The 27,083-nt window shown below is 44.2% G+C and overlaps 1 protein-coding gene across 1 annotated transcript in view; it reads left to right on the top strand.

The window, feature by feature from the left end:
• magixa (MAGI family member, X-linked a) overlaps positions 1-18,583 on the top strand; it is a 28,297-nt gene extending 9,714 nt beyond the window's left edge. The window contains exons 13-20 of the mRNA XM_070910956.1: positions 406-469; positions 655-873; positions 1,018-1,308; positions 13,693-13,887; positions 14,729-14,802; positions 15,388-15,534; positions 16,477-16,615; positions 17,700-18,583. Coding sequence (XP_070767057.1) covers positions 406-469; positions 655-873; positions 1,018-1,308; positions 13,693-13,887; positions 14,729-14,802; positions 15,388-15,534; positions 16,477-16,615; positions 17,700-18,583 — 2,013 coding nt within the window. The remainder of the gene's footprint in view (positions 1-405; positions 470-654; positions 874-1,017; positions 1,309-13,692; positions 13,888-14,728; positions 14,803-15,387; positions 15,535-16,476; positions 16,616-17,699) is intronic.
• The last annotated feature ends 8,500 nt before the right edge of the window (positions 18,584-27,083 follow it).

Genomic DNA, 27,083 nt, shown 5'->3' with positions numbered 1-27,083 from the left:
GTGCTTTTGTTTCCTGAGAGAATCAAAACAAGCACAACTGATTATTTCTACTGCACATCAGAGGACATTTACATAAAGTTGAACCTTTCTCAACTTCCCTGGGTGGCTCTGCTGCGTGACTTTGAGCGGCACTGTGCCAGGATGTTATTTTGATTTTCATTTAACAATGAATGGCATATTATCATGCCTCCAGCGTTTGAGTCTGTATGTGTGAAAAGAAGGTTTGGAGCATCTATTCCTGAGCTGGTTCCTGTAGGAGCAGTGCTCACAACTCCCAGATTACTGAGCTCCTCAATCCACTAGGATGGAAAATCTTCTGAAACAGGATTTAGAATACGGGGCACTATATAAGTTTCCATTTAAGCCCATTAAAAATAATAAGCACTGGTGCATTTCTTTCCTCAGGTCCAGAGAGTCCTGCAAGAACACACCAAACAGGGAGAGGTGGTGCTACTGATCTACAGAGGAGGTACAGCTACAATAAAGCAGATTTCCCCAACTCTAATCCACTCATTGATGATTATCATCAACGGAATTAATTAAATTCAATTATAGGGCACCAATAAAAACATGTGTAGTGTTACAGGTGACACTACACATGTTTTTGTTTCTGTGAACCAAGAAAAAACATTAATAACTTTCTCTGTCCCCCAGGTCCCATCTCCTCCCCAGTTGTCACCCCGAACCTCTACAAGCCTCTCCCCTCCCCACACAGCCTGGCCACCCCCTCTTCCTCCCAACCCCTGACTTTAGCCAACTTGCCTTCCCCGTCCACGGGTGCCTTGGTGGGGGGCGTCCCCCCACTCAACCAGGCTGGCTTGGCCCTGGAGAGTTCCCAGGAGGGACACCTACCAGCCCCAGGGACCCACCAAGGTAACTGCACTACTGCCTAGTGCTGTGTGCTCTTGCGCAAGGGAGGCGACTTCCCGCTTTATGTTGTAATTTTTACACTGATCGATGGTCTGCTCCCATCATGTCATCCTGCCTCTATCAGTCTGACTCCTACTTGTTTCCCAGGGGCCCCTCCTGCCCAGACACCTAACGGGCCTCCAGCCTTGGCCCTCATCCAGAGCACCAGCTTCCTGGACTCAGTTCCTGTGACGCTGACCTTAGAGCCACGTGATTTGCTGGGAGTAGAGGAGAGCGCCGGTGGGCCTCCTCCCATCAGAGGGGGAGGTGTGGGAGGAGAACTGGGAGCAGTGGCCAAGGACGGAAGAGGGGGAGTAAAAACAGCAGAGGTGGAGCTGAGGAGGCGGCCGGGAGAAGGCTTTGGATTCGTCATTGCCTCTCAGGAAGTTACCAATGGGGGTGAGTCCCAATGAATCCCCTTGAACCACTCTCTTTATTTACAGGCTGATGTCACTACATGTCATATATTGTTATTTTCAACGTTCGGCCAATCAAAAATACTCAGCGTTTTGCATGTGAATGGTTCTATACATGTTCTAGGACAGTTTTTATGATACTGAAGAAAATCTGATGATTATGATGCAACATCTGAAGTTGTAAGGAGCATCTTATTTATATGGTAATTCACTGACATAGACCACACCATTAGTGAGGTATAGACGTTAATTTATTGGGATAGATTTTGACAGTATAGGATGAGGCTCGAGTATGGTTGGATGATTAGGGGTCGAGGGGAGCAATGAAAAGGGGGTCGAGGAGAGGGATGGGGGCACGTCTCTATGAGCTGCTGCTTCATCGTCCCCCCTTGGTTCCTATAATGAAAGAAAAGCAGAAGAATACTAGGATGGAAGTATTAACCCTAACACGCATGTCTTGATGGTGGGAGGAAACTGGAGCACCTGGCAGAAACCCGTGCAAACTCCTGGGACAGTTCAACCCAGGACCCAGGACCTTCTTGCTGTGAGGCCGCAGTGCTGACCACTGAGCCACCGTGCTGCCCATTGAGAAGGGAGAGAGAAGAAGAATGGGGTTGAGGGGAGGGAAGAAAAGGGGGTCAAGGGGAGGGATGAAGGGGGTTAAGGAGAATCGTGATGTGGCTGGCAAAGCTAGGAACCCGGAGGTCGAGACTCAGGGCCAAAAATTAACTTAGCGGACTAGATGTGAATGGGCTCTTTGGATGTCGCTGAGGTGGCTGTGGATACAGCTATGGTAAGCTTGGGAGGACCAGCGGCCTAGAATTGTGATGGTGTGATCTGAGGTTCCTTGTCTGGAAGCGGTTGAAGCGGCTCAGATGCAAAAGGAATGACCGAAGTATAGTTCAGGAGAAATACCTGACTTGGACAGGACTTGGCAGAGATGGTGGTGGAACCAGAAACGTGTAGCCACTCTGCCTAGTTTGGTGATGAAGTGCGGGTCTTGTGGAGAAGCATGCTGGGCTAGTCTTTGGTTTACGTAGGTTTACGTAGGTTTGAATGGTCTCAGATAAGAGTTTAAACGGGGAGTGTCTGGGGAGTGGATGGAAATATCAGAGGCTTGCATGCCGTGAAGGGTTGTATGTTGAAGAGAACATGGTGAATTCTTAGTATCGTAAAAAAACAAAGGATACTGGAAGGAACATGGCTTCGAGGGTCAAGTCAGTGGTCAGGGATAAGTATTCTGCATGGAGGGTTTGAATGCAACGAATGAAGAGGTCTGCTGTCAGGAGTAAGCGTTTCGATGGGAGCTGAGGTTCTGCCTTTCATAGACCTTTGATTAACATATTGACATGTGGGTGAGAAACGGAAGGGGCTGGAGCTCCACAAAGCAGTTTGATGAAGAAATTGATACCACTGAGGTACACTTGGATGGTGGATGTTCTGATTTTGAGGACTGAGTGGGCATAAGTGATGAAGCTAGTTAATGATATGATGTCGATGGAAGGAAATAGTAGGCTGATGATATCAACGGCAGTGTAGTTGTCTGAATGGATAAGGATGACATTTTTGGACCACTCGTGCCCCCAAAGAAGGGCAGCAATGATTATTGGGTACAATTCGTATATTCAATTTTCAATTCAATTCAGTTTTATTTATATAGCGCCAAATCACAACAAAAAGTAATCTCATGACACTTTACAAATAGAGTACAGTTCCCACCATGAGAAGCACTTTGGGGACAGTGGCAAGGAAAAACTTCCTTTTAAGAGGCAGAAACCCTAACCCTAAGCCAATGGGACTGATGTGATGGATTGGGAAAGGAGGCTAGAGAAAGGACCTATTATGAAGCCGTCATCAACTTCTTTAGCCAGGAGCCTGTCCACTGTATCGGGTTCTGCAAGAGCTGAGTGGAGATTATGACAAGTGAATGATGATTCGGGAATGACCTCTATGCCTGGGTGGAAACTGAAAGTAAAACCATGAATGAGGAAAGAACAAACTGGCCATTGGGGTGGTTCTTCAGAGCTGAGTTGAATGCGTGACGCCCCGAGGAAGTGGAGGGCCGGCTGACGAAGGCATGTTAGCAGGAAGGGGGGTAGGAGGTTTAGGCATGATGGGAGGTGGGGGTACGGCGAGACGAAGCTTTGGAAAGACGGAAGGAGTGTGTGAAGGTGGAGCGAAAGAGCGGGGTAATGGAGTAGCGATTACACATCTGGTGGCTGGATGTGAAGAGGCCCCACACAAGTCACAAGAGAGGGAAGTGCGTGCTGCAAACACGCGGCAGTAGAACTCCGAATCAACGGTACCCCAGTTGGTGCCCTGGTTAAACTACTATGTACTAAAAAGTACATGGTAGCCTGAAGGAAGGGAAGGAGAAAGGATGCCAGGATGGAGGGTTGCATGTGCGTGGGTGGGATGTGCAGCCTGCTGACACAGGGATGAAAGAAAAGAGGAGAAGACATGAGACAATTCAGACACAGAGGGAGTAGGCACAAGGGGAGATACGACCTGGCCCTCAGAGAAGGCTGAAGCTGTTGGCTGCACCGCTGGAGTGGGATGCGTCGTGACGTCATCGGTGGGCCGCGTGCAGGTGGCGCTGGGTAGGGAACCTGGAAGTGAGCGGTGTGCTGAAGCGGTGGAAGTAGAGGCTGTGTAGAGCTAGAAAAGCCTGGCTTTATTGTCGGTCCGGTGGAATGGGATTTCCCTGTCCTTGAGGGCACACTGGAGGCGGGCGACTGTCTAGTCGGAGATCGTTGTTGGACGGGAAGAAGCCGACTCCGGGAGCCGCGAGTTGGCCGCTGTGCGGCTGCGGGTGAGCGTCGGGCGTCATAATGAGCGGCTTTCTTCCGAAGGACGCGGAAGAGGACTACGGCCTGTGTGTAGAGACGGTGTGTGGCCACAGCTACTGGAGGGAGAGTAGTGGACGATGCTTCACTGAGGAACATGGATAACGTGGACGTGATGGCCGAGTGGCAGGCTGCGTCAGAGATGGAGTGACTATCGATGGAGGAGATTCTAAGACTACGGAGCGATTATCGAACAGATTGGTGAATCAACTTGTTTTTCATGGTGAGGTAAGCAAATCTGGTATGTCATAACTTGTCTAAGCCCTTAAGGAAGGGTCGTGAGAACTGAGACAAACGGGAGAGAAGGTGTCAGACACACTTACATATGTGTGCACGGTTGATTGGATTAGAGAGGTACAGGTGATTGGATTGGTGAGCGTGAAAGGCGTGGTCTTGTTCCTGAACCGTAGTTATAATAACTTCATTTAATGAACATTTATCTGTGATAGATATCAGAGATACCAAAAGAGTAACTTCCACTGATTCCTGCACTATTTGTACAACGTCTGTGTGTTTTGGTTTGACTGTGTTATGACGTAGCGTGATGGTGACTGAAACTCTGCATGAGGCCTTAAACTCGTCCTGCACAAACGATAGCACAGGTGTCTGTAAACAGCCTTACTTATGAAGCTGACAAGTTGAACATGGAAAATGGTTGACTATCGAGGCACAATGTGCAAAATATCTCTAGGAAGCAAAAGGGAAGTTTACACAACATGAGATACAACGTGGATATTCTCACACTCTGTGACACTGTATGATTGATTCAAGCAGAGGAGCTGTTGGCTTGAATGAACAAAACTGGCCAGGACTTCCATAACTTTGACCCAGAGTGTTCTGACAGATGTACATTACAAAGTAGGAAACTGATCAGTGACAATCAGATAACAGTAACAAACACATCCAGCAGCTGAGAGAAGAAAAAATATCAATAAGTCAAGTCAAGTTCTTTAGAAGCTCTTCTGAAAACAAAACAACACAGTCTGGAGCCTCTGGGGGGCGCTGACAGCACTCTGTTAGTGTAGGTGTGCAGTTTACTGCAGGAACTGTGAATGTATTCAGTTGATGAAAGCAGCACCTGAGCTGCTGTGTTTGTTCCATTGCTTTAACTGTATTAAGCTGAAAGGAACGACTCAGAGAGAGCACTCAAACGCATCTCTGAAAACATTAACAATAATCTCTTCTGTTAGCATTCCTGTGTCTGTGTGTGTGTGTGTGTGTGTTAGTTTCAGTTCCCTCCCACTGCTATCTGCTCTCTGTTGGCCACGCCCCCCCCCCCCCCCCCGGCAGTCTCTCCCTGTCTCCAGCTCATACTCACTCTCGCTCATACGCTTTCAGAGGCAAGACCTGCCTCACACAGAGACAGACAGACGGACAGACAGGTGGACAGACAGACAGACATACAGGTGGACAGACAGACAAGTGGACAGACGGACAGACAGGTGGACAGACAGGACGTACAGTCGTAGTGTTGTGTTGTCTCTGCTCTCTGGTCTGTTCATCATGTTGGAGCGACTGCAGTCAGCTCTGAAAACTGTGAAGGATTCAAAACGTAAGTCACCAAGTGTGTGTGTGTGTGTGTGTGTGTGTGTGTGTGTTATCTAGAGCACTGAGGTATAGTAGAAATACTGTGTATACTGATGTAAAGCTGCACTATGTCGGTGTGTGTGATCCTGCCTCCTGTGAGGTGATCTCTTCCAAATGTTTTTGTTGAGATGTTCACTGTCAGGTCTGAAACCAGGATTTTAGAAATACTGAGGCCATGAGTTCTAGCTGTGGTGCTGGTTTGGTTAAAGGAGCTCTGTGGAAGACACATGAAGTTCACACTGCTTCACTGACTGACAGTTGTGGTAGTAACACTGTAGAAGCAGACAGAAGAAGAAGAAGACTGTTAGCAGGTAAATGTTCCTACAAAGAATGCTGGATTTGAGACATTAAAATGTTTGTTAGAGCTCAAGGATTTACGCAATGAAAGTAAACAGAAACTTTGTTCCACCGGGAGCTTTAAGAGAGAACGGATCATCACACAGAAGCAGTCGACTGATTTGTTCCAGTAAATCATCTGAGCCGGATGGAGACAGACAGTACTTGTGTTAGCATGCAGTGACAGCTAAACCTCCACATGCCTCTGAAATACGTCACACAAGTAAACACTTGGTGCCTATATTACCCACAATGCATCTAGACCGCTGATAGTTGTGTGGTAGATTGGTGTGTGTTATGCTAGTAGCAGCTAACGTAGCCTGCAGCAGAGCTGAGCAGCAGCTGCAGGTCTCTGGTCAGCTCACTTCCTTGTGACTCCACACCAACAGACTGTTTTCAGTTTCAGACTTCAGTCTTCAACCGACGCCGACTCAAGTGACATCACTCGAGGACATTAATCAGATTTCAGTTCCCTCTGAGACACTGAAGGCTTCATACTACTTTAAAACGACACCAGGAGACACCTGGAGACACGCTGAGGTGGAAAATCACTTTAGTTAGTAGAAAACCACTATGTATACAACAGACACACACATTAAATATACAGTATAAATATTATTACTATTCAAGATTCCAAAAACTTTATTGTCAATCACATAATGATGTCTTAGGTTCGGGGCTCATGAACACCATGAAAGACATGAAAACACAAAGAGTCGGTCAGCGCTGCGTTAAGAATAGAAGGAGTGACGGATGGACGCTGCAGCGGGAATGAAAGACGTTTCCTCACTTCTCTTTTTGGCCAGAGGTGCTCTGAAGCGGCGGCCTGACGGCAGCAGCTGAGAGGGGCGTTGAGGGGGTGTGAAGGGTCCTCAGTGATGGAGTCACTGGTCTGAGGGTGGGGTTGGAGTGTTTTTTTCTTCATTGTCTCTGTGAGGAAGTTGTTCCAGGACGCAGTGTTGAATGTGAGGACTGACTGCTGTCTGACATTCAAACCTTTCAGCCCCCGCAGGAGAAACATGCACTGTTGGGCTTGCTTGTAGAGCCCGTCCGCATGTTGTGTGAATTATTGATATTAATGCTCTACGTGGTGATGAGTGACATCTCACTGTAGGGACAAGCTTGAAGATTGAACCTCGTATAGTGAATCTGAGTTTCTCGTCTTTGATCGAGTGTAAGTGGGAGAGATTAGATGGAACCAGCGGTCAGAATCATTAATGGTACGTTCACAAAGAGGTTTGAAGACAAGGATGGACCTAGTCTCGACCGGGACCAGGTATCTGAAGGACTAAACTAAACTTCCAGTCCATCACGAGCTGTGATTGGCTCAGACACACGACGGACGACATCATATATTGATTCTGATGGTTTATGGTGTGTAAAGCCTGGACTTTCACCTCCTGCTCCTCTTTTCTTCCCTTCTCGAATGTCACTAAGTACATTTACTCAAGTACTTTATTTAACTACAATTTTGAGGTTCTTGTACTTTACTTGAGTATTTCCATTTTGTGCTACTTTATTCTTCTACTGGACATCATCATAGTTACTTTACAGATTCTGTTCATGAAAATATAATAATATAATATAATATAATAACTAATAAATGATGTTGTACAGATTAATGTATATAAAGTATATCAAGTAATTTACCAGCTGCAGCATTAAAGTGAACACATGAATGCAGTATTTCTACACTGTGATATTACTTCTCTCTCCTCCTCTTCAGTCTTTATCAGCTCTCAGGAATGTCTCGAGAAGTGTGTGTGTGTGTGTGTGTGTGTGTGTGTGTGTGTGTGTGTGTGTGTGTGTGAGTGAGTGTGTGAGTGTGTGTGTGTGTGTGTGTGTGTGTGTGTGTGTGTGCAGCTGGTTTCACTGTGAGTATCAGTGGACTCGTGACTCGTACACAGACGTGGAGCAGCTCAGTGTTCATTACGACTTTGATGTTTTTATAATCTCGTCTTTGTCTCAGTGAAACACTCAGAACTCAAACTGTGTTTATGAACTTCTGTGCGTCTTCACAAACTCTGTTTGTCCAAACTTTGTTCAAACCTGCAGATATTTCATTATTTTTATTTCTAGTTACAAAAGAGAAAAGATGAATTATCACAGATGTGGTCTCCTTGGAAACCTTTGGTGTGTTTAAACTGTAAATGATCTCCACTAGAAGTGAAAACATGGAGAGTGCTGCAGGTCGATCAGATCGTCTTCCATCTTCTTCTTGTTTCATTGTTGAGGACGCACACACAGTGTATGAGGAATATTACATTTGGCAGATTCAGTACACTGAGTGCACTGTGAGTGTGTGTGTGCACTTTTAGACCTTGAGAATGAGGACATTTTTGGAAAGTGAGGAAATTTTGGGCGGTTCTCACTTTCAGGCTTGGTTTTAAGGTTCAGGTTCGGGATCAGGGTCATGTAGTTGTGATGGTTAAGGTAAGGGGCTAGGGAATGCATTATGTTAGTGAAGGTCCTCACAAGTATAGAAGTACAAGGTTGTGTGTGTGTTATGTAACAATAAGCCTCTGTTAAATTCACTGTTTGTGTCCAGATGTGCCGTCTGTCTCCAGCTGTGACTTCATAACAGAATCAACCAAAAACAAAATGTTCACACGTTCATATTCAATATATATCATATGTTTTTTCAATATATCATAAGTATGTATATATATATATATATATATATATATATATATTCTAATATTAGAATCGGTTTAGTTTTGGACTCACGTAACACACGAAACATTATTAAAGGGTTGGAAGCTGGATCAGACCAGTAACTTTATCAAGGCTTTTATTGTGAAACAGGAAGTTAAAGCTCACATTTAAACGTTTTCTTCAGTTTCTTCTTGAATCATTTTCTGTATTTTAAACCAAGCTTGTTAAAGATTACTCGATTCATTGAAAAGTATTTTGCTAGCCGATAAAGCAGTGGTAGACAGTAATGAAATACATTTTCTGTACTTAATACAATTTTGGAGGTACTTGTACTTTACTTCTATTAGAAGATCTTCGATACGTAAGGATGCTCAGCAACTGTAGATGAAGTAGTTAAAACAGACACTCTGCAGTACTTTGATACTAACAAGTTAAGTTCATTTTGCTCATAATACTTCTGTAGGTTTTTTTATTGTGGTATTAAACTTTCACCAGAAGTAAGACAATGATCATGAATCATATGAACAGGCCGTGTGTAGAAACACTTGTGTGTGTTTTCACTCATGTGAAACTTCTATTAATAGTCTTTAGTCCATAATTCATCAGACCAACCATGTGGAGCTGTGTGTGTGTGTATGTGTGTGTGTTTGACTGGAGCGCAGGTGGGTGTATGCTTATTGTACTGTGAAATCACACACACACACACACACACACACACACACACACACACACACACACACACACACACAGTCTCTCCTTCAGTCGAGCTGCTGGGTGTAAATGTTAAAGCTGAAGTTGTATTTATCTGTTGGCAGCTGCAGCTCAGTCAGCTGCTATGTGATGATGATGATGATGATGATGATGATGGTAGATGAGGGAGAGAGGAGGAGACATTTTGAGGAGTGGTCAAGCTGAATTTTACTGCAACAGGTTAATATTTTATTGGTTTTCCATCTGCAGCAGATCTGGAGTCAGAACAGTTTCACCAAATGTTCACATACATGATTCATAGAGAGCTGCAGAGAACTGAACTCAGACAGACCGCAAACACATCACACTGACAATCAGACAGACTGTGAACACACCACAGTGAGAACTACAGCAGTCAGCGAACACACCAGGGAGAGGAAACACTGCCCCCTCCTGTAGCAGCGTCCCATGCCAGCTAACGCAGCGGATCATTAGTAAAGTGTCGGCAGCAGCAGCTCATCATGAACTGATCTTCTGTTTATGGACGTGACATCAGAATCAGAGGCTTTATACATCAGAGCTGCTGTAGTCTGAGCTTATTATCAGATCAGAATCAGAAATACTTTATTGATCCCCGGGGGGAAATTGTACAGTACCGGTGCTCCCATTCAAGAGTAAAAAGTAGCATAATTTACAACTAAAAGTATGTACAAAATATAAAAATAAGAAATAGAAAATAAAAAATATACACATTTACAGTATTTAAGTGAACAATGAAGTAAAAAATATATACAATAACAATGTATATGTATGTGTATACATATGTATGTATGTATGTATGTATGTATTGCACTTAAACAGATAAAGTCATTAAACTGTGTTGTCTCCTCTTCATCACGCTCCTCCTGTTTCCTTCACTAACAGCTTCATGTTTCCTCTGAACATGTTGAACTCAGCACTGCTTATCATCCTCCCACCAGTTTAAACACTCAGACTGTAGACTGATATTTCGAAGGTCCTTTAAAGTGACTTTCAGGGACCAGGCTGGTGTTGTTTCCTCTTTCAGTCCATTCTTTGTGAATCCTGTTTACTTTCCAGTCCTGCTGAGTCCAGTCCAGTTTGTTTGTGTGTTCATGTGCTTTACAGGCAGCAGCAGCACGAAGACTTTCAGTAACTGTTGATGAAAATCCATCACAGTCACGTTTACATCTCTGATCAACAGTTTTGAGGAGGTGACAGTTATTAACATAATAATATAACACTGCTGTTGATGTTTACTTTTCATCTACACCAGCTTAAATGAAGTTATTACAGCTTATTGATTAATTGATTATTAAGTTGAAGCTCTCCGTCCTTCAGTCAGTCTACGTTTTATCTGCTGCTGTTTGACTTCACAACATGAACCTGTGCAAACAGTCGGCCTCCGGCTGGGACCGGTTCATGGTACAGGGTCAGCCTGCTGGTCATGTGATCCGTCTGTGGGACCCTCCTCCCTCTCTGAGGTCAACACACTGGTTTGGACTGATCCTGGATCAGGTGTGTGTGTGTGACAGAGAGAGAGAGAGAGAGAGAAACTTGGCAGTCTGTCTTGTATGAACCAGCCCCCACACGTCCGTCCTTCCTTCCCTTCAGAGTTTTTCAGATCAGCAGGACATCTTTCTTCTGGATCTGTGTACAAAAACAACTTTTTATTGAGTCAGAGATGCAAAAAACTACACAGAACAAGTACAAAAGTACACAAAGTAAAAAAGTAAAATAACAACAAACTAGCCAACAACAGCAGGACAGGCTGTGTGTCCTTGTCTCGGGTGCTGTGTCTTGTGATCTGCTTCCTCCATGGTTCAGATTTGGTCAGCTAAACACAGATAGACGTCATTGTTCTCCTCCAACAGCGTGTTTGCTCTCGTCTGTTTCCTCTCGTCTGTTTCCTCTCGTCTGTTTCCTCTCGTCTGCTTCCTCTCATCTGCTTCCTCTCGTCTGTTTCCTCTCGTCTTTTCCTCTCGTCTGTTTCTCGTCTCTTTCCTCTCGTCTGTTTCCTCTCGTCTTTTTCCTCTCGTCTGCTTCCTCTCGTCTGTTTCCTCTCGTCTGTTTCTCGTCTGTTTCCTCTCGTCTGCTTCCTCTCGTCTGCTTCCTCTCGTCTGCTTCCTCTCGTCTTCTTCCTCTCGTCTGTTTCCTCTCGTCTGTTTCTCGTCTCTTTCCTCTCGTCTGTTTCCTCTCGTCTCTTTCTCGTCTGTTTCCTCTCGTCTGCTTCCTCTCGTCTGTTTCCTCTCGTCTGTTTCTCGTCTGTTTCCTCTCGTCTGTTTCCTCTCGTCTGTTTCCTCTCGTCTCTTTCCCCTCGTCTGTTTCCTCTCGTCTGTTTCCTCTCGTCTCTTTCTCGTCTCTTTCCTCTCGTCTTTTTCCTCTCGTCTGTTTCTCGTCTCTTTCCTCTCGTCTGTTTCCTCTCGTCTGTTTCTCGTCTCTTTCCTCTCGTCTGTTTCCTCTCGTCTGTTTCCTCTCGTCTGTTTCTCGTCTGCTTCCTCTCGTCTTCTTCCTCTCGTCTGTTTCCTCTCGTCTGCTTCCTCTCGTCTGTTTCTCGTCTGCTTCCTCTCATCTGTTTCTCGTCTGTTTCCTCTCGTCTATTTCCTCTCGTCTGTTTCTCGTCTGTTTCTCGTCTGTTTCCTCTCGTCTGTTTCTCGTCTCTTTCCTCTCGTCTGTTTCCTCTCGTCTGTTTCTCGTCTCTTTCCTCTCGTCTGTTTCCTCTCGTCTGTTTCTCGTCTGCTTCCTCTCGTCTTCTTCCTCTCGTCTGTTTCCTCTCGTCTGCTTCCTCTCGTCTGTTTCTCGTCTGCTTCCTCTCATCTGTTTCTCGTCTGCTTCCTCTCATCTGTTTCTCGTCTGCTTCCTCTCATCTGTTTCTCGTCTGTTTCCTCTCGTCTATTTCCTCTCGTCTGTTTCTCGTCTGTTTCTCGTCTGTTTCCTCTCGTCTGTTTCTCGTCTCTTTCCTCTCGTCTGTTTCCTCTCGTCTGTTTCTCGTCTCTTTCCTCTCGTCTGTTTCCTCTCGTCTGTTTCCTCTCGTCTGTTTCTCGTCTGTTTCTCGTCTGTTTCCTCTCGTCTGTTTCTCGTCTCTTTCCTCTCGTCTGTTTCCTCTCGTCTGCTTCCTCTCGTCTGTTTCTCGTCTGCTTCCTCTCATCTGTTTCTCGTCTGTTTCCTCTCGTCTATTTCCTCTCGTCTGTTTCTCGTCTGTTTCTCGTCTGTTTCCTCTCGTCTGTTTCTCGTCTCTTTCCTCTCGTCTGTTTCCTCTCGTCTGCTTCCTCTCGTCTGTTTCTCGTCTGCTTCCTCTCATCTGTTTCTCGTCTGTTTCCTCTCGTCTATTTCCTCTCGTCTGTTTCTCGTCTGTTTCTCGTCTGTTTCCTCTCGTCTGTTTCTCGTCTCTTTCCTCTCGTCTGTTTCCTCTCGTCTGTTTCTCGTCTCTTTCCTCTCGTCTGTTTCCTCTCGTCTGTTTCTCGTCTGCTTCCTCTCGTCTTCTTCCTCTCGTCTGTTTCCTCTCGTCTGCTTCCTCTCGTCTGTTTCTCGTCTGCTTCCTCTCATCTGTTTCTCGTCTGTTTCCTCTCGTCTATTTCCTCTCGTCTGTTTCTCGTCTGTTTCTCGTCTGTTTCCTCTCGTCTGTTTCTCGTCTCTTTCCTCTCGTCTGTTTCCTCTCGTCTGTTTCTCGTCTCTTTCCTCTCGTCTCTTTCCTCTCGTCTGTTTCTCGTCTGCTTCCTCTCGTCTTCTTCCTCTCGTCTGTTTCCTCTCGTCTGCTTCCTCTCGTCTGTTTCTCGTCTGCTTCCTCTCATCTGTTTCTCGTCTGTTTCCTCTCGTCTATTTCCTCTCGTCTGTTTCTCGTCTGTTTCCTCTCGTCTGTTTCCTCTCGTCTGTTTCCTCTCGTCTGCTTCCTCTCGTCTGTTTCTCGTCTGTTTCTTGTCTGTTTCTCGTCTGTTTCTCGTCTGTTCAGCCATGCAGACTGAAAAGACTTCAATTATTAAAGTTAAAACACATTTATTATTACACAGCTGTCAGGAAGGAGGAGGAGAGAGAGGGGAGGAGGATGGGGGGGGGGGGGTGTCCAGCAGTGTGATGTCTTTATTTCAGATTCTATCAGTAATAATAATATTAATTAATAATGACATCATCTGTGAACGTGATGACGTCACTATAAAGAAGTTACAACACATGAGCATCTTGTACCAGATGTTGCCATGGTTACAGGCTGAAGTCTGATGTGACCCCCCTCTCTGCAGCCCCCTCCCTGATGTCTCACCGGTTCGTGACGGTGCGTCGCGGCAGCCCGGCGGCTCGCAGCGGTCAGATCCAACCTGGAGACCAGCTGGAGGCGGTGGAGGGCCGAGCGGTCGAAGGTCTGCAGCACCGAGACTTGGCCCAGATCCTGAGGAGGGCCGGGAACACCCTGAGACTGAGCGTCACCCCCCGACACCGTAAAGACACACTACTACACACTACTACACACTGCTACACATTACTACACACTACTGCACACTACTACACACTACTGCACACTACTACACACTACTACACACTACTGCACACTGCTACACACTACTACACACTACTGCACACTGCTACACATTACTACACACTACTGCACACTGCTACACACTACTACACACTACTGCACACTGCTACACATTACTACACACTACTGAACACAACTACACACTACTGCACACTACTACACACTACTACACACTACTGAACACAACTACACACTACTGCACACTACTGCACACTACTGCACACTACTGCACACTACTACACACTACTGCACACTGCTACACACTACTGCACACTACTACACACTGCTACACACTACTGCACACTGCTACACATTACTACACACTACTGCACACTACTACACACTGCTACACACTACTGCACACTACTGCACACTGCTACACACTACTGCTCACTACTACACACTACTACACACTGCTGCACACTACTACACACTGCTACACACTACTACACACTGCTGCACACTACTACACACTACTACACACTGCTACACACTACTACACACTACTGCACACTACTACACACTGCTACACATTACTACTGCACACTACTACACACTACTGCACACTACTACACACTACTGCACACTACTGCACACTACTACACACTGCTACACACTACTGCACACTACTGCACACTACTACACACTGCTACACACTGCTGCACACTACTACACACACCCTCTCTCAGACTCCGCCCCCTGATCTCAGGTTATCAGCTGATCTGTGATCTGATCCTCCTCAGACTCCTCTGTGTCAGAAGGAGCAGACTTGGATATTGATGGCCGGTTGATGAAAGGATCCAGACGGAGGTCAAAGGTCAGTCTGATACCAGTACACACTATAGCAGTAATACCAGTAGTTGAGATGTATTTAGAGAGTATTAATAGAGTCCAGTCTGATCTGACGTCAGAATTAAGTGTAATAGCAGTAACAGTACTGTCACAGCTGTAATACCAGCTGTACTTTCTGCAGAATATTGATGTTTATATGCAGTATCAGAGTATCGCAGTCAAAGATGTATCAAAGATACTGTGAAGGAAAAAAAGATATTTCCATAATAAAGTCAAAATATTTTGTGAGAATAAAGTTTATATGTATTATAAAAAATGTAATTGTAATATAATGATGTGTTTATATTACTCTAAGCTGAAGTTAATGTGTATAATATGTATATGTAATATATCTGTAATATGTATTATATACATATATATTATATGTATTATAGAAATTAGAGGATATTTCAGGGAGGAAACATCAGCTGTAGTTTTAATGTATATGTAAGTATAAATGAACTTTCAGGAAACATTAAAACATCGATTTATTACATTCAATTCATCATAACATAAAATATAAAAAACTGTTTTCCAACTTTATCTCCTTTTTTCATAAAATGTCTGTCAGGACGAGTCCAGGTTCTACACCGTGGATCTGGAACGAGGTCCTACAGGTTTCGGTTTCTCTCTGAGGGGGGGCAGCGAGTACAACATGGGACTGTATGTCCTGGGACTGATGGAGGGGGGGCCGGCCCAACGCAGCAACAAGATACAGGTGTACATACACACACACACACACACACACACACACACACACACACTCCAACATGGTTGGACCTCTAGGGGGCGCTAACAGCACTTTGTTAAACAATAATCCAGAACTCATTACAACCCTCGGGCCTCCACCCCACTATCTGGCTCTGGGTCTCTTGCTGGGTCTCTTGCTGGGTCTCCTGCTGGATGTCCTGCTGGATGTCCTGCTGGATCTCCTGCTGGGTCTCCTGCTGGATCTCCTGCTGGATCTCCTGCTGGATCTCCTGCTCCCTTATTTAGGAGTTTCCGTCTGCAGCTGTGAGACTCTGAGCATCAAACATGCAACATCCCAGCTGGTCACATCGTCTCTGCGTTCTGTCCTTTAAATATTTCACTCATGATCCAGACTGACGGTGAGGTGCTGCCGGCGCCCCCTACAGGCTGCAGCGGGTCATTCAATCTAAAGGGTTCATTCAGTCCACAGATGGACGTGTGGCGTCTCCCAGTCCATCAGCACAACATTTATGATTATTTGAAGAATGAGCTGTTATCTATGTTGATCTTTCAAACTGCTGGTCTGACAAACGGACGACATGAAAGCGCCTCGGACATTTTTCAGTTTCTGACATCAGTTCAGTCCCGCTTTAACACAAACTCTGTTCTCAATCTCTAATTAAAGCAAACATGTACTTTGCTGTTGTTTCCATCACTGTTAAACTGCCGTCAATACAACTCAACACTTCCTGCAGATGTTTCACTTTAAAAGCCTACCAGGATTTGGTTGGAGTTGTAGGCAGGCTTTTAATGTGAAACATCAGCGCAGGAAGAGGACTCTTACTGAAACGCGATTTAATATTCAAATATACAGAATATATACAATATATATATGAGTGTGCTGTGAATGGTTCACACATGTGGCCCCGAGCTTGTGACGTTACAGCTGAACCTGGTCCTGGTCTCTCAGGTGTCGGACCAGCTGGTGGAGATAAACGGAGACAGTACTTCAGGGATGACTCACAGTCAGGCTGTGGAGCAGATCAGGAGAGGAGGACATCGAATCCACCTCGTCCTCAAGAAAGGAAACGGATACGTGCCCGACTACGGTGAGGCGCTGTGTGAAACACCTGTCCGCTCAGGTGAGAGGAGGCGGGCTCAGTCTGAGTGCGGGAGGAGCAGCTGGTGACGCGGAGCTCACTGTAATCGCTTTAACTGCTGCGGAGCCCGATGATCAATAATTAATTAATTAATCTGTGAAGTAACTAAAGTTTTCAGATAAATGTAGTGAAGTGAAAAGTACAATATTTGACTCTGAGATGTGGTGGAGTAGAAGTATAAAGTTGCAGAAAGTACAAGTACCTGAAAGTTGTACTTTACAGGACTTAATTAACTACTGATGAATAAATCACTTCTCCTGAGAATTTAAACTATTAACAGATTTAAACCGTCATCATCCAATCACAGCTCTGGGATTCTCGTTTCCTTTTTCTTACTTTGACTTGACTTTTTATTTCCTCTTCCTCTTTCTTCTTCCTCCTGTACTTCCTGGTCTGTTCTTCGTGCTCCTCCTCTTCCTCAGTGGAGTTGTCCAGCCTGTCTCTCTGTATGACCAACTCTAAACAGGGGGAACCCTGCTTCTACGTGATTGGACGCACTGAGAATTCGCGGTTTGTAACTCTGAACACTTTCCTGTCATCTTCTTCACTTTCACCTTCAGTGACTCTCGTTCGCCATCTTTCTTTTTATCAACAACCGTCATCAGTCGGTTTTTAGACGTGAACGTGACAATTAACGCTCCTCACTTATGTTTACATATCTTTATAATACTGTAGACCTGTTATTAATATGCTATTATGTCAATTTTACAATGTTAATAACATGTTAATAATATGGTAGTTACAGGTCATTATGTTTGTTGTAAACTTTTACAACACGTGAATATATAATAGGTATGTGTTATTAAGATGTTATTAAAGGGTTACATTTTGTTAATAATACAGTGGCAACGTGTTAACATGTTATTGACATATTATTAACATGTTATCATGACAAGAAATTAACATAAAGTAAATTATGAACATGAAAATGAAGATACATTAAAATATGGCCATCATGTGTTAATATAAACTAATATAAACATGTTATTAATATGCTAATATGTGCCGTTTATTTCTCTTTTGTTTGTTTCAGGCCCTGAGGAAGGAGCCCTCTCCCCCTCCTCCTCTTCACATACAGAGGAAGATGTGGCTACAGTTACTATGACAACCACCTCCCTCAGCCAGCAGAGAGGAGGAGGAGGTGGTACAAGAGGAGGAGGAGGAGGAGAGAAGAGGAGGATGAGGAGAGAGGGAGAAACCAAACAAAAGACAGGAGGAGGAGGGTTAGGGCCTCCTGATCTGGACCTGGACCTGGTGGAGGAGGAGGCACGGGAGGAAGAGAGGAGGACGGAGGAGGAGAGGAGGCAGCAAGAGGAGGAGAGGAGAAGAAGTCAGACTGTCAGGCAGAAGGAAAAGCGTGACGACCAGAGGGAGCAGGAGAGGAGGAGCAAGAGCTTACCCAGGACAAGTGCTCGATTCTGGGACATGTCGCTGGCGGAGGAGAGGCTGCAGGTGGAGGAGTCTGGAAGTGGAGTGAAGGAGAGGAGGAGGAGGAGTGAGGTGAAGAGCAAGAGGAGGGCGACAGAAGCCGACAGAGAGGAGAAGGAGAGAATAGAGGGGAGGGGGAGAGGGAGGAAGGAGGAGAGAGACAACAGCAACACCCGCCACGCAAAGCATTCTGGGAGCTCAGCTGTCCCTCAGAGGGCAGCGTTCTCCTTCCTGATGCCGTCAGACGACGGGTGCCAGCATCTGTCTGACAGCGAATCAGCAGCCAGCTTCTCAGAGGTCAGCCTATCAGCAGCCAGCATCACCACCGCCGGGTGGAGGGAGGATTCTGATTGGAGGAGAGCTGAGTCACCGTGGCAACAGGGGAACGCCCCAGGCCCCTGGCTGAAACCGAGTGCGCAGAGACTGACGCAGGTTCTGACTGGCAGTCAACTCAGTGGGCGGGAACTAGCGGGCGGGCTCTCTCTCTGATTGGCCCACAACAAGACATTCTGTTTTTTCTTTATTGGCTACTTATAAGGGCTTTTTTGATTGGCCGGCTGAGGAAAGACCCGCCTCTTCCAACAGGCAATTCTGTTTCTGATTGGAGGATGTTTTTGATTAGCTGGTGGGTGGGTTTTGAGGCCTCTGATTGGCCAATGACATAACAGCTGCACACAGAGCCGCCTAATTAACCAACAATTTTATTTTTATTTTACCCATCATCCCTCAGTGCATCCCGAGACCTGTATGATGAAGCCAGTTATCCAGCTGTCTTTGGGCTCAAGTCTGACTTTCTGGTATCACGACGCTGGTGCACTTTTAACTGGGATAGATCACCATGGTAACCAGGGTAGATCACCTTGGGAACAGATGCTCTCCGGGGGAGATCTCTTTCATTTCCATTATAATTATGTGAGATGAAAAGTTTAAAGTTTAAAACAGACTTCTGACAGAGATGAACTATAGCTGCATATTATTGAAATATGTAACTTCATTTCTTTTATTCCGGACATTACTTGGCTTTTACACTCTTATTCCAACACTGCAGCCCAGGACAGAGTATAACATATTTTTAGATTAAATAAGATAACGATCGGGAATATAACAGTATACCCACTGTCACCTTTTATTAGAACAATAATAAATACATGGATTATTAATAGAGAATATATATATATATAATCCATGTATTGCCCATGTTTAAAAGGGCCCACATATATTTCTAGCCACACAATAACAGTATTTGGATAATATGTCTGATACAGCTTTTAATAAACTGAGACTTGCTGTCTTTATTGAAGAAAATGGTGCCTAAAATGTCGGGGGGGAAGTGAACAGAGCAGGAGAGAAAAAATAGAGAGAATCTCCGGGAGCTAATGTGAGTGGCTAGTGCTAGCTTGCACGGCTAGCAAGTTCCTCCATGATGATGCAAGTTCGCTCACCAGCTACAGTAGTTTACCAGCTAGCCCTGTGAGGCGTCAAAGACACAGGCATTCAGCCTCCTGGTGTGAGCAGACCTGGTTTATTGACTCCAGGTTCTTCACATGAACTCTTCAGGCTGCCGTGAGGTGAGACAGTTAACTGAGCCAGTGGGTGACCAGCTTCATGATACCAGTAATCAGGGTCACTGATGTTGGACAGATGCAGGTCCTGGTCCTATCTTTATGACCTCATCTTCATCTTCATCTTTCTAACTTTAAACTCGTATGCAAACAACATGAGAACCTTTCAGACCCGTCGCCTCCGAGACTAAACCGGTGACGCACGCTGAAGGCGCTGTTTTGTGATTCTGTGTAATCTGAGCATGTGAATATCACTGGAATGATTTTTTATTTTTATAAGCTGAACATGTAAAGGCTCAATGACATTTATTATTATTAGATATTAAATAGACCCAGAGATGATCTGATTTGCCTGCTTGCTTGTAAAAGAAAAAAAAACTTTGCCCTGATGATGTAACAGAGCCATACACACACACACACACACACACACACACACACACAGTTCAGGTCCAGCTGTGGTCCTGTTGGCTGTCAATAACCATAACATTGCCACAGCAACTCGGCTGACAGGATGACCTGTTTCTATAGCAGCAGCTGTGGTGGAGCAGGACTCTGCAGCCAACATGGCCGACGGCCTGCAGCTCTGGATCATAACAAGTGCCTCATTTTATTTCAGCCTTCGTCCCGCAAACTGACACAGACACGCCAGGACACACCCGCCACTTCCTGTTAAACATTACATCTTGTCAAACGCCCAGACTTCCATACGCCAAAGTTTCAATGTTTCAATGTTTTAGTGACATTCTTCATGTTTTACAGCAGATTGAAAACACGTATCTGACGGAGTGGACTAGAGATGTCCAGAGACCCGATCTGGGCAGATTTTAATGGATCAGCATCTAAAATAAAGCTGATCAACGTGTTTTATCCACTTCAGTCTGCTGAGGAGTCACATTGTCCACTAAACTTTCATGATGATCAACTTATTCGTTTTGAATCAGGAGCTCTTGAATAAAAAAGTGCGTCAGATTTATTATCTACAGCTGTTATTATTTAATCAACATTCAGGTAAATATAAGTATCAGATCACACTCTGTATTGGCAGATAATCAATATTAAAGGCATTGGATCAGGAGCGGGGCCAATAACACTTGATTGGGACCTCCCTATGCATTACCATAGTTTCAATATCTTGAAAACTTTTCTTTTCCTGTTAATACACGTGTAAAGATGTTAGAATCGTGATGAGGATGAACTAAATATTTTTTATGGCTTATGATGCCTCACACACACACACACACACACACACACACACACACACACACACACTCGGCCCAGACTCCCTCATCCATCACTTCATGTTGTGATGATGGTCTGCCTGCACTCACACTCTGCAGTTACACTACAACTCCCACACACCCTTGCGCTGCCCTTTAGCCCCGCCCCTCAGCCGTCTCTATCTAAGGGCATTTGGATCTTTGTCTTCTATGCATTTTCTAAGGTGATTTATTCTCTGATCGGTTCTGATCAGCAGCAGATCAGAGGATCATCAGAGCCTGGACTCTGCTTCTAGTGATGGTCTGAATATTCATCATGGAGGAACATCATGGGGGAACATCATGGGGGAACATCATAGAGGAACAACATGGAGGAACATCATGGGGGAACATCATGGGGGAATAACATGGAGGAACATCATGGAGGAACATCATGGGGGAACATCATAGAGGAACATCATAGAGGAATAACATGGAGGAACATCATGGAGGAATAACATGGGGGAACATCATAGAGGAATAACATGGAGGAACATCATAGAGGAATAACATGGAGGAACAACATGGAGGAACATCATGGGGGAACATCATAGAGGAATAACATGGAGGAACATCATGGAGGAATAACATGGAGGAACATCATGGAGGAACATCATGGAGGAACGAATGTCTGTTGGTTGAATACAGTTACAGCAGTCTGCTGTAAACACACAGCTGACTGAAGCAGCTTGATGTGCTCTGTCAGTATATATGTATGTCTGTCTCTTCAGCTCCAGTCTGACTTCTAAACACGGATCAGCTGAGACGCCCTGAGCTAACTGTTAGCTCGCCAACTAGAGGGCTAATGTTGAAAACATAGTTCACTTAGGAAGATACATGTATTCACTTTCTGAGAGTGAAATGAGAAGACTTGTCTGTGTGTTAAAGCACAGAGCTGGAGTCAGGACGTGGTTAGCTTAGCTTAGTATAAAGACTGGAAACAAGCTAGTTCAAAAATCCACCAACACCTCTAAAGCTCACTGATTAACATTGAGTTATGTGCTGGAACTATTTCTGGGGCTAGCTGTTTCCCCCTGCTTCCAGTCTTTATGCTAAGCTAGGCTAACCACTCCAGCTCTGAACACAGACACGAGACTGATATTCATCTGAACATGTCACTCTCTGAAAGAGGATAAAACTATTTCCCAAAATGTTGAAATAGGCTAACGTTAGCTTCTACTAGCTGTGTTCGGTGTGAGTTTGTTCTTCTTGACCAAACTTTCTGTCATAGTTATCGACCTCCACTGCAATTTACTCTCCTTTTGCAGCTCACCTGCACAATAATAACACACATTAAATTGAAGCCAAATCAGAATCAGAAATTCTTTATTGATCCCTGGGGGGAAATTATACATAATGAAATGAAACGAACAAATGTTTCATCTGAAGTGTGTGTGTGTGTGTATATATATATATAAATACACGTATATATGTACATATATATACATACACATTTGTATGTATATATATATATGTATATATATATATATACATATATATATTATACACATACACACACTTCAGATGAAACATTTTTTGATTTAAGACTTTTTACAGTTTAATAATAATAAACTTGAACCTGAAGATTTCCTGACACTCGTCAGGTTCAACAGTCAGACACCAACACACACACATGAAGAAGTACTCGGATCTTTTACTGCAGTAAAAGTAGTAATACCACAGTGTGGACACTCTGTTACAGGAACAAGTCCTGCATTTAAAATCTTACCTGTTAGCATCAAAATATACTTAAAATACCACAAGTAAAAGTACTCATTATGCAGAATAATTTTTTAATTTATATTATTGGATTATTATTAGAATTATTCAGAGAAGCTGAGGTATTTTATTTTGAAAAGCGTGGAGAACTGATTTCTTTTTCTTTCTTTTTTCTCCTCTTCCTGTATGAAACTTCAATGATGTTACATCTTGTTGGACTGTTCAAAATCCTCAATCAGCTCTCAGACACCGACAGAGTTAGCCCCTTGTGCGTTACACTAGAACTACATTTCCCCTCAGCCTCGCTCCCTGTTCCTCTAATGGCCACTAGATGCTGCTCAAAGAAACCTCTGACTGTCCTGAAGAGAATGGGAAAACTGTGGAAGACCATTCCCAGCAGGAACAGAGAGAAATAGTTAAATGTTAGGAATGAGAAAATTATTGCAGAATTATCTCAGACTGATAACCTGATAACAACCTCATAGTCGACATTATGAGAAAGTTTTTAGAGTCAAAAATCACACTCCTTCTTAGAGTCATGACTCAGTCAGATCTGAACTCACAGACTTGAAACACACATTGAATCATTCCATCCATTCATCCATTGAATGTCCATCCAGAATAAACCTCCAGAAATCCACTCAGACATCAGAGAGAAAGACGCTGCAGAACCTGCCTGAGAGTCCTCCTGTTTTTCAGTTTCCTTCAGTGTCTCAGTGATCAGTGACGGTTGTCTGTCCGTCCATGAGGACGCTGTAGACAGGAGCTGCTAACAGCTGATTCAGCTGCTTTCATGGAGACCGTGTGACGAAATGTTAGCATGTTAGCATCCATCAGATTAGCATAATCATGTTTGACTTCCTCCATTTTCACACAAAAGTCAAACCTGAGGCTCACAGTGTCTGCCTGCTGGTTGTGGTTTAATGGAAGCTTTATTCAGATCTGTATCAGGTCAGTTTTATAAGTTTCTGAAGATTTTTTTCACCATTTTCACAAAAAAGGAAAGAAAATGCACAGAAAATATCTAAATGTTAAACTCAGCTGATGAAATGTTGAAATATTTAAAATAAGTCTGTTTCAGCCAATCAGGAAGCAGCCAGTGAATCAACCTGTCAGCCAATCAGCCGGCAGCTTATCAGCCCAATCACATGGTGGTCAGTGCCTACAGCTCCATGCATTATCAGACACACACGCACACACACACACAGATATGCTCGGGAAATAATTTGCCCTAAACTGAGTCTGCCAGGAAATAGATAACTAATTGATTTTGTGAAATTTGAAAATGAAAGCGAATTTTAAATCCTGAAATGGAAAATAGAAAAACTTACAAAAACTGTAACTTAAATTGAAATTGAAAGTGAAAACTTACATAACAACATTTGAAAGAGTAAATTAATTATTAAAATGTAGAATTCTACGTTTGGAAATGGACATTTTTGTGTTTTTCTTGAAACAGGTTTGGATTTGATGGAAATCAAACACAAACTACACAGAAACTTTATCTGCAGCTCTGAAGCTTTGAACTCACGTCAGCTCAGACATCAGCTGTTTCCTGGTTCAGGTTCTGGTTCAGGTTCAATTCAGGTCCGGTTGAAGTCTGGTTCAGGACCTGGTTTGCGTCCAGTTCAGGTCTGGTTCAGGTCTAGTTCAGCAGTGGAAACTGAGTCACAGAGCAGCAGCAGCTCTCCTCTGCTGCAGATGTCAAAATAAAAGCAGGAATGTGTCTTTTCCCCTCAAGACTGAAGAGATTTGAATCCTTTTTGACGTTGTTCTTCAGCCTCTAAACTTTTACAGTTTAACTCATGAAATCTCGTGTTTTTATGTCAATTCAATATCAACAACTGAATTCCTCATTTGAAAACTCGACAAGGAACTGAAGTGGCTCAGTGTTCAGTTCACAGTGTGACGCCCCCTGGAGGCCACACTGTGTTTATATGAACATAAAATAACTGAATTCAACATTAACGAGATCAAAGTGTTATCGAAGGTTCTGTTACCGTGACAACGCTCCTGGAGACGAGCAGATACAGCTATTGTGTAGCTAAGCGACAGACAGGAAGTAGTTCCTGCTGTGTGTCAGTGACATCATGGATCACCTGATGATGTGACACATGTACAGCTTTGTAAACTGTTTCTGATGTTTGTTTGTGGATGCAGCTGACAGGAAGTTTAAACTCAATAAATGACTTCATGTAAAGTTATCAGCTAGAAATAAAAGGCTTTTATTCAACTTGGTGTTTTGTTTTTATTTTATGCACCTTATTGAATATGATCGTCTGACTAGCTTAGCTTAGCTTAGCTTAGCTCTTTAGAGCTGGTCCAGTTCAACCAGAAGCTTCAGCTGTGTTAAACTGGTCAAAACAGGTTCAGCTGAACTGGATGTATGAAGTCATGTTACGATCCGCCCAACGCAGGCTTCAGTTTCAGATTCTTCTGGAAAGTGACAAAGTACATTTACTGTATTAAAGTGCAATTTTGAGGTACTTGAATATTTCCATTTTCTGCTACTTTATACTTCTACTATGTTTCAGAGGGAAATATTGTACTTTTTGGTGATAATCAGACCATCATGCACTGATACTAAACAGGCAGCAGAATTCACTGTAATAACGTTAAATGTGAAAATGTATCAGTGGAGTCACTGTGAGAGGAGGAGGTGATGGAGGAGGTGATGGAGGAGGTGATGGTCACTAATTAGAGCTTCACACAGATGAGACGATTCAGTGTGGTGAAGGTAAATTAACCATCTCAAGTCTTAATATTCATATCATTTTTTAAAAAGTACAACTTGTTCATTCTGTTTATCTCCAGAAAGTCTTTCTATATAAAAACTAAAACAAGAAGTAGAGAAACAGAGAACCAATGAAATGGAGCGTACACGTTGATAAAAACAGCAGTGAAATGTTCAAACCGAGCTTTAGTTAAAAGTAACCTCCCCTCAATAAAATGCTCGACCTCCAGCGAGACTGGAGAGAAGTTCCTGGAGAAGAGGAAGCCCACTCCTCCACTTTAAAATGGCTTCCCCTTCCCACTCTCTCCTCCAGTCTGCCTCATTTCCAGTGTCACTGTGTGTTTCTTGTAAGAACATGACATCAGTGTGTTATAATAATAAGTGCTCTTTTTCCTGCTTCTCTGTCACATTGACATTTAAACTCACCGCTGTCACCTGTTTCTGACCCCTTTTCTCCGCCCTCCTCACTTTCTCCTACGTCACCTACACCCTCATCACCTTTCTGTACATCAAACCCACATCCACCATGTGCATTATTCCTTGATACCCCGTGTACCGGGTCAGACACAGCAGCCACGCGGCGCTGTACGGCACACGGATGCGGGGGCCGGACCGGTCAGCTGCTGTTTTCTCTGCTCCGGGGCCGGAGCAGCGCCTGTCGCCTCCCCCGAGCCAGGCCGAGCCGGATCACCGGACAGCCGGACAGGCCCTCACGGTGTGTGACTGGCTGTTGGAAGTATCACCCTCGGCGGCAGGTGTGTCTTTGGCAGAATAACCATGTAGTTGTGGTCCGTCTCTGCTTGGCTGATGCTGTTGTTGATTTGTTTGTCGTGACATCAGGACCCTGACTCTGTCTCGGTCTCAGAAGACTGGACCCCCTGAGCCTGCTACAGGGTCTCTTGTGACTGTGGTTCGTCTAAATATGTTTTAAAAACATCACATCAAATTCATTAAATGTGAAATATTTAACATTTCTTAGAGGGAAATGTTTACCGGAGTCGTACCAGAATTTCCCTTTAGCTCAAGGTCCATTTACCAGCTTCTTTCCAAGCTTTCTGCCACACCTCACGATCTTCATCAACACACGGAGTTCAAAACTGTCAGAATGAATTTCACATTCTTAGCATGTTTTACTTGATACACGTTAATCATGATGTTCCCTTAAAAACACTAACAAAAACATTCCGAGAAGACGTGAAGGCAGCACCATCATGGTTCTCACCACCGCCACTGAGCATGCGCAGAGGATAACCTGCTGTGGAGCTAAATGCTCGAGTTCTTCAGGTTTGAAAAATAAGGAAAAACTAAATGAAGTGAATTTGAAGAGGAAAACAACATCATAAAATACAGTACAATGATATGGTGATATACCACACAATACCTACATCTGCTCCTCGATACTATATACATATATATATGTGTGTGTGTGTGTGTGTAACTGAACTGGCTTCTTTGAACCTCTGCAGTGTTTCACAAACAGCCTGATGGAGTGCAGAGTGTAAGTACAGCGGCGGCTCAGCAGAGGGCGCTCTTTACACAGCTGACGTCTTCATTCTCTTCATGCTCTTCTTATCTAAACTGAAAGGTGAGAAACTGAACGTTGAGAGGCTTCTCTTGAACTAACACATTATTGATTTGATTGATTGATTATGTTTCCTCTCTGATGCTGTTTCAGATGGTTTTAACTGAGGCTGGACTGGCAGACGTGTCCTGATGTA

The sequence above is a fragment of the Enoplosus armatus genome, chromosome 8 (assembly GCF_043641665.1).
Source record: "Enoplosus armatus isolate fEnoArm2 chromosome 8, fEnoArm2.hap1, whole genome shotgun sequence".
NCBI classification, from domain to species: Eukaryota; Metazoa; Chordata; class Actinopteri; order Centrarchiformes; family Enoplosidae; genus Enoplosus; species Enoplosus armatus.
Note: the sequence above shows the minus strand (reverse complement) of the source record. Positions and strands in the feature narration are given on the sequence as shown.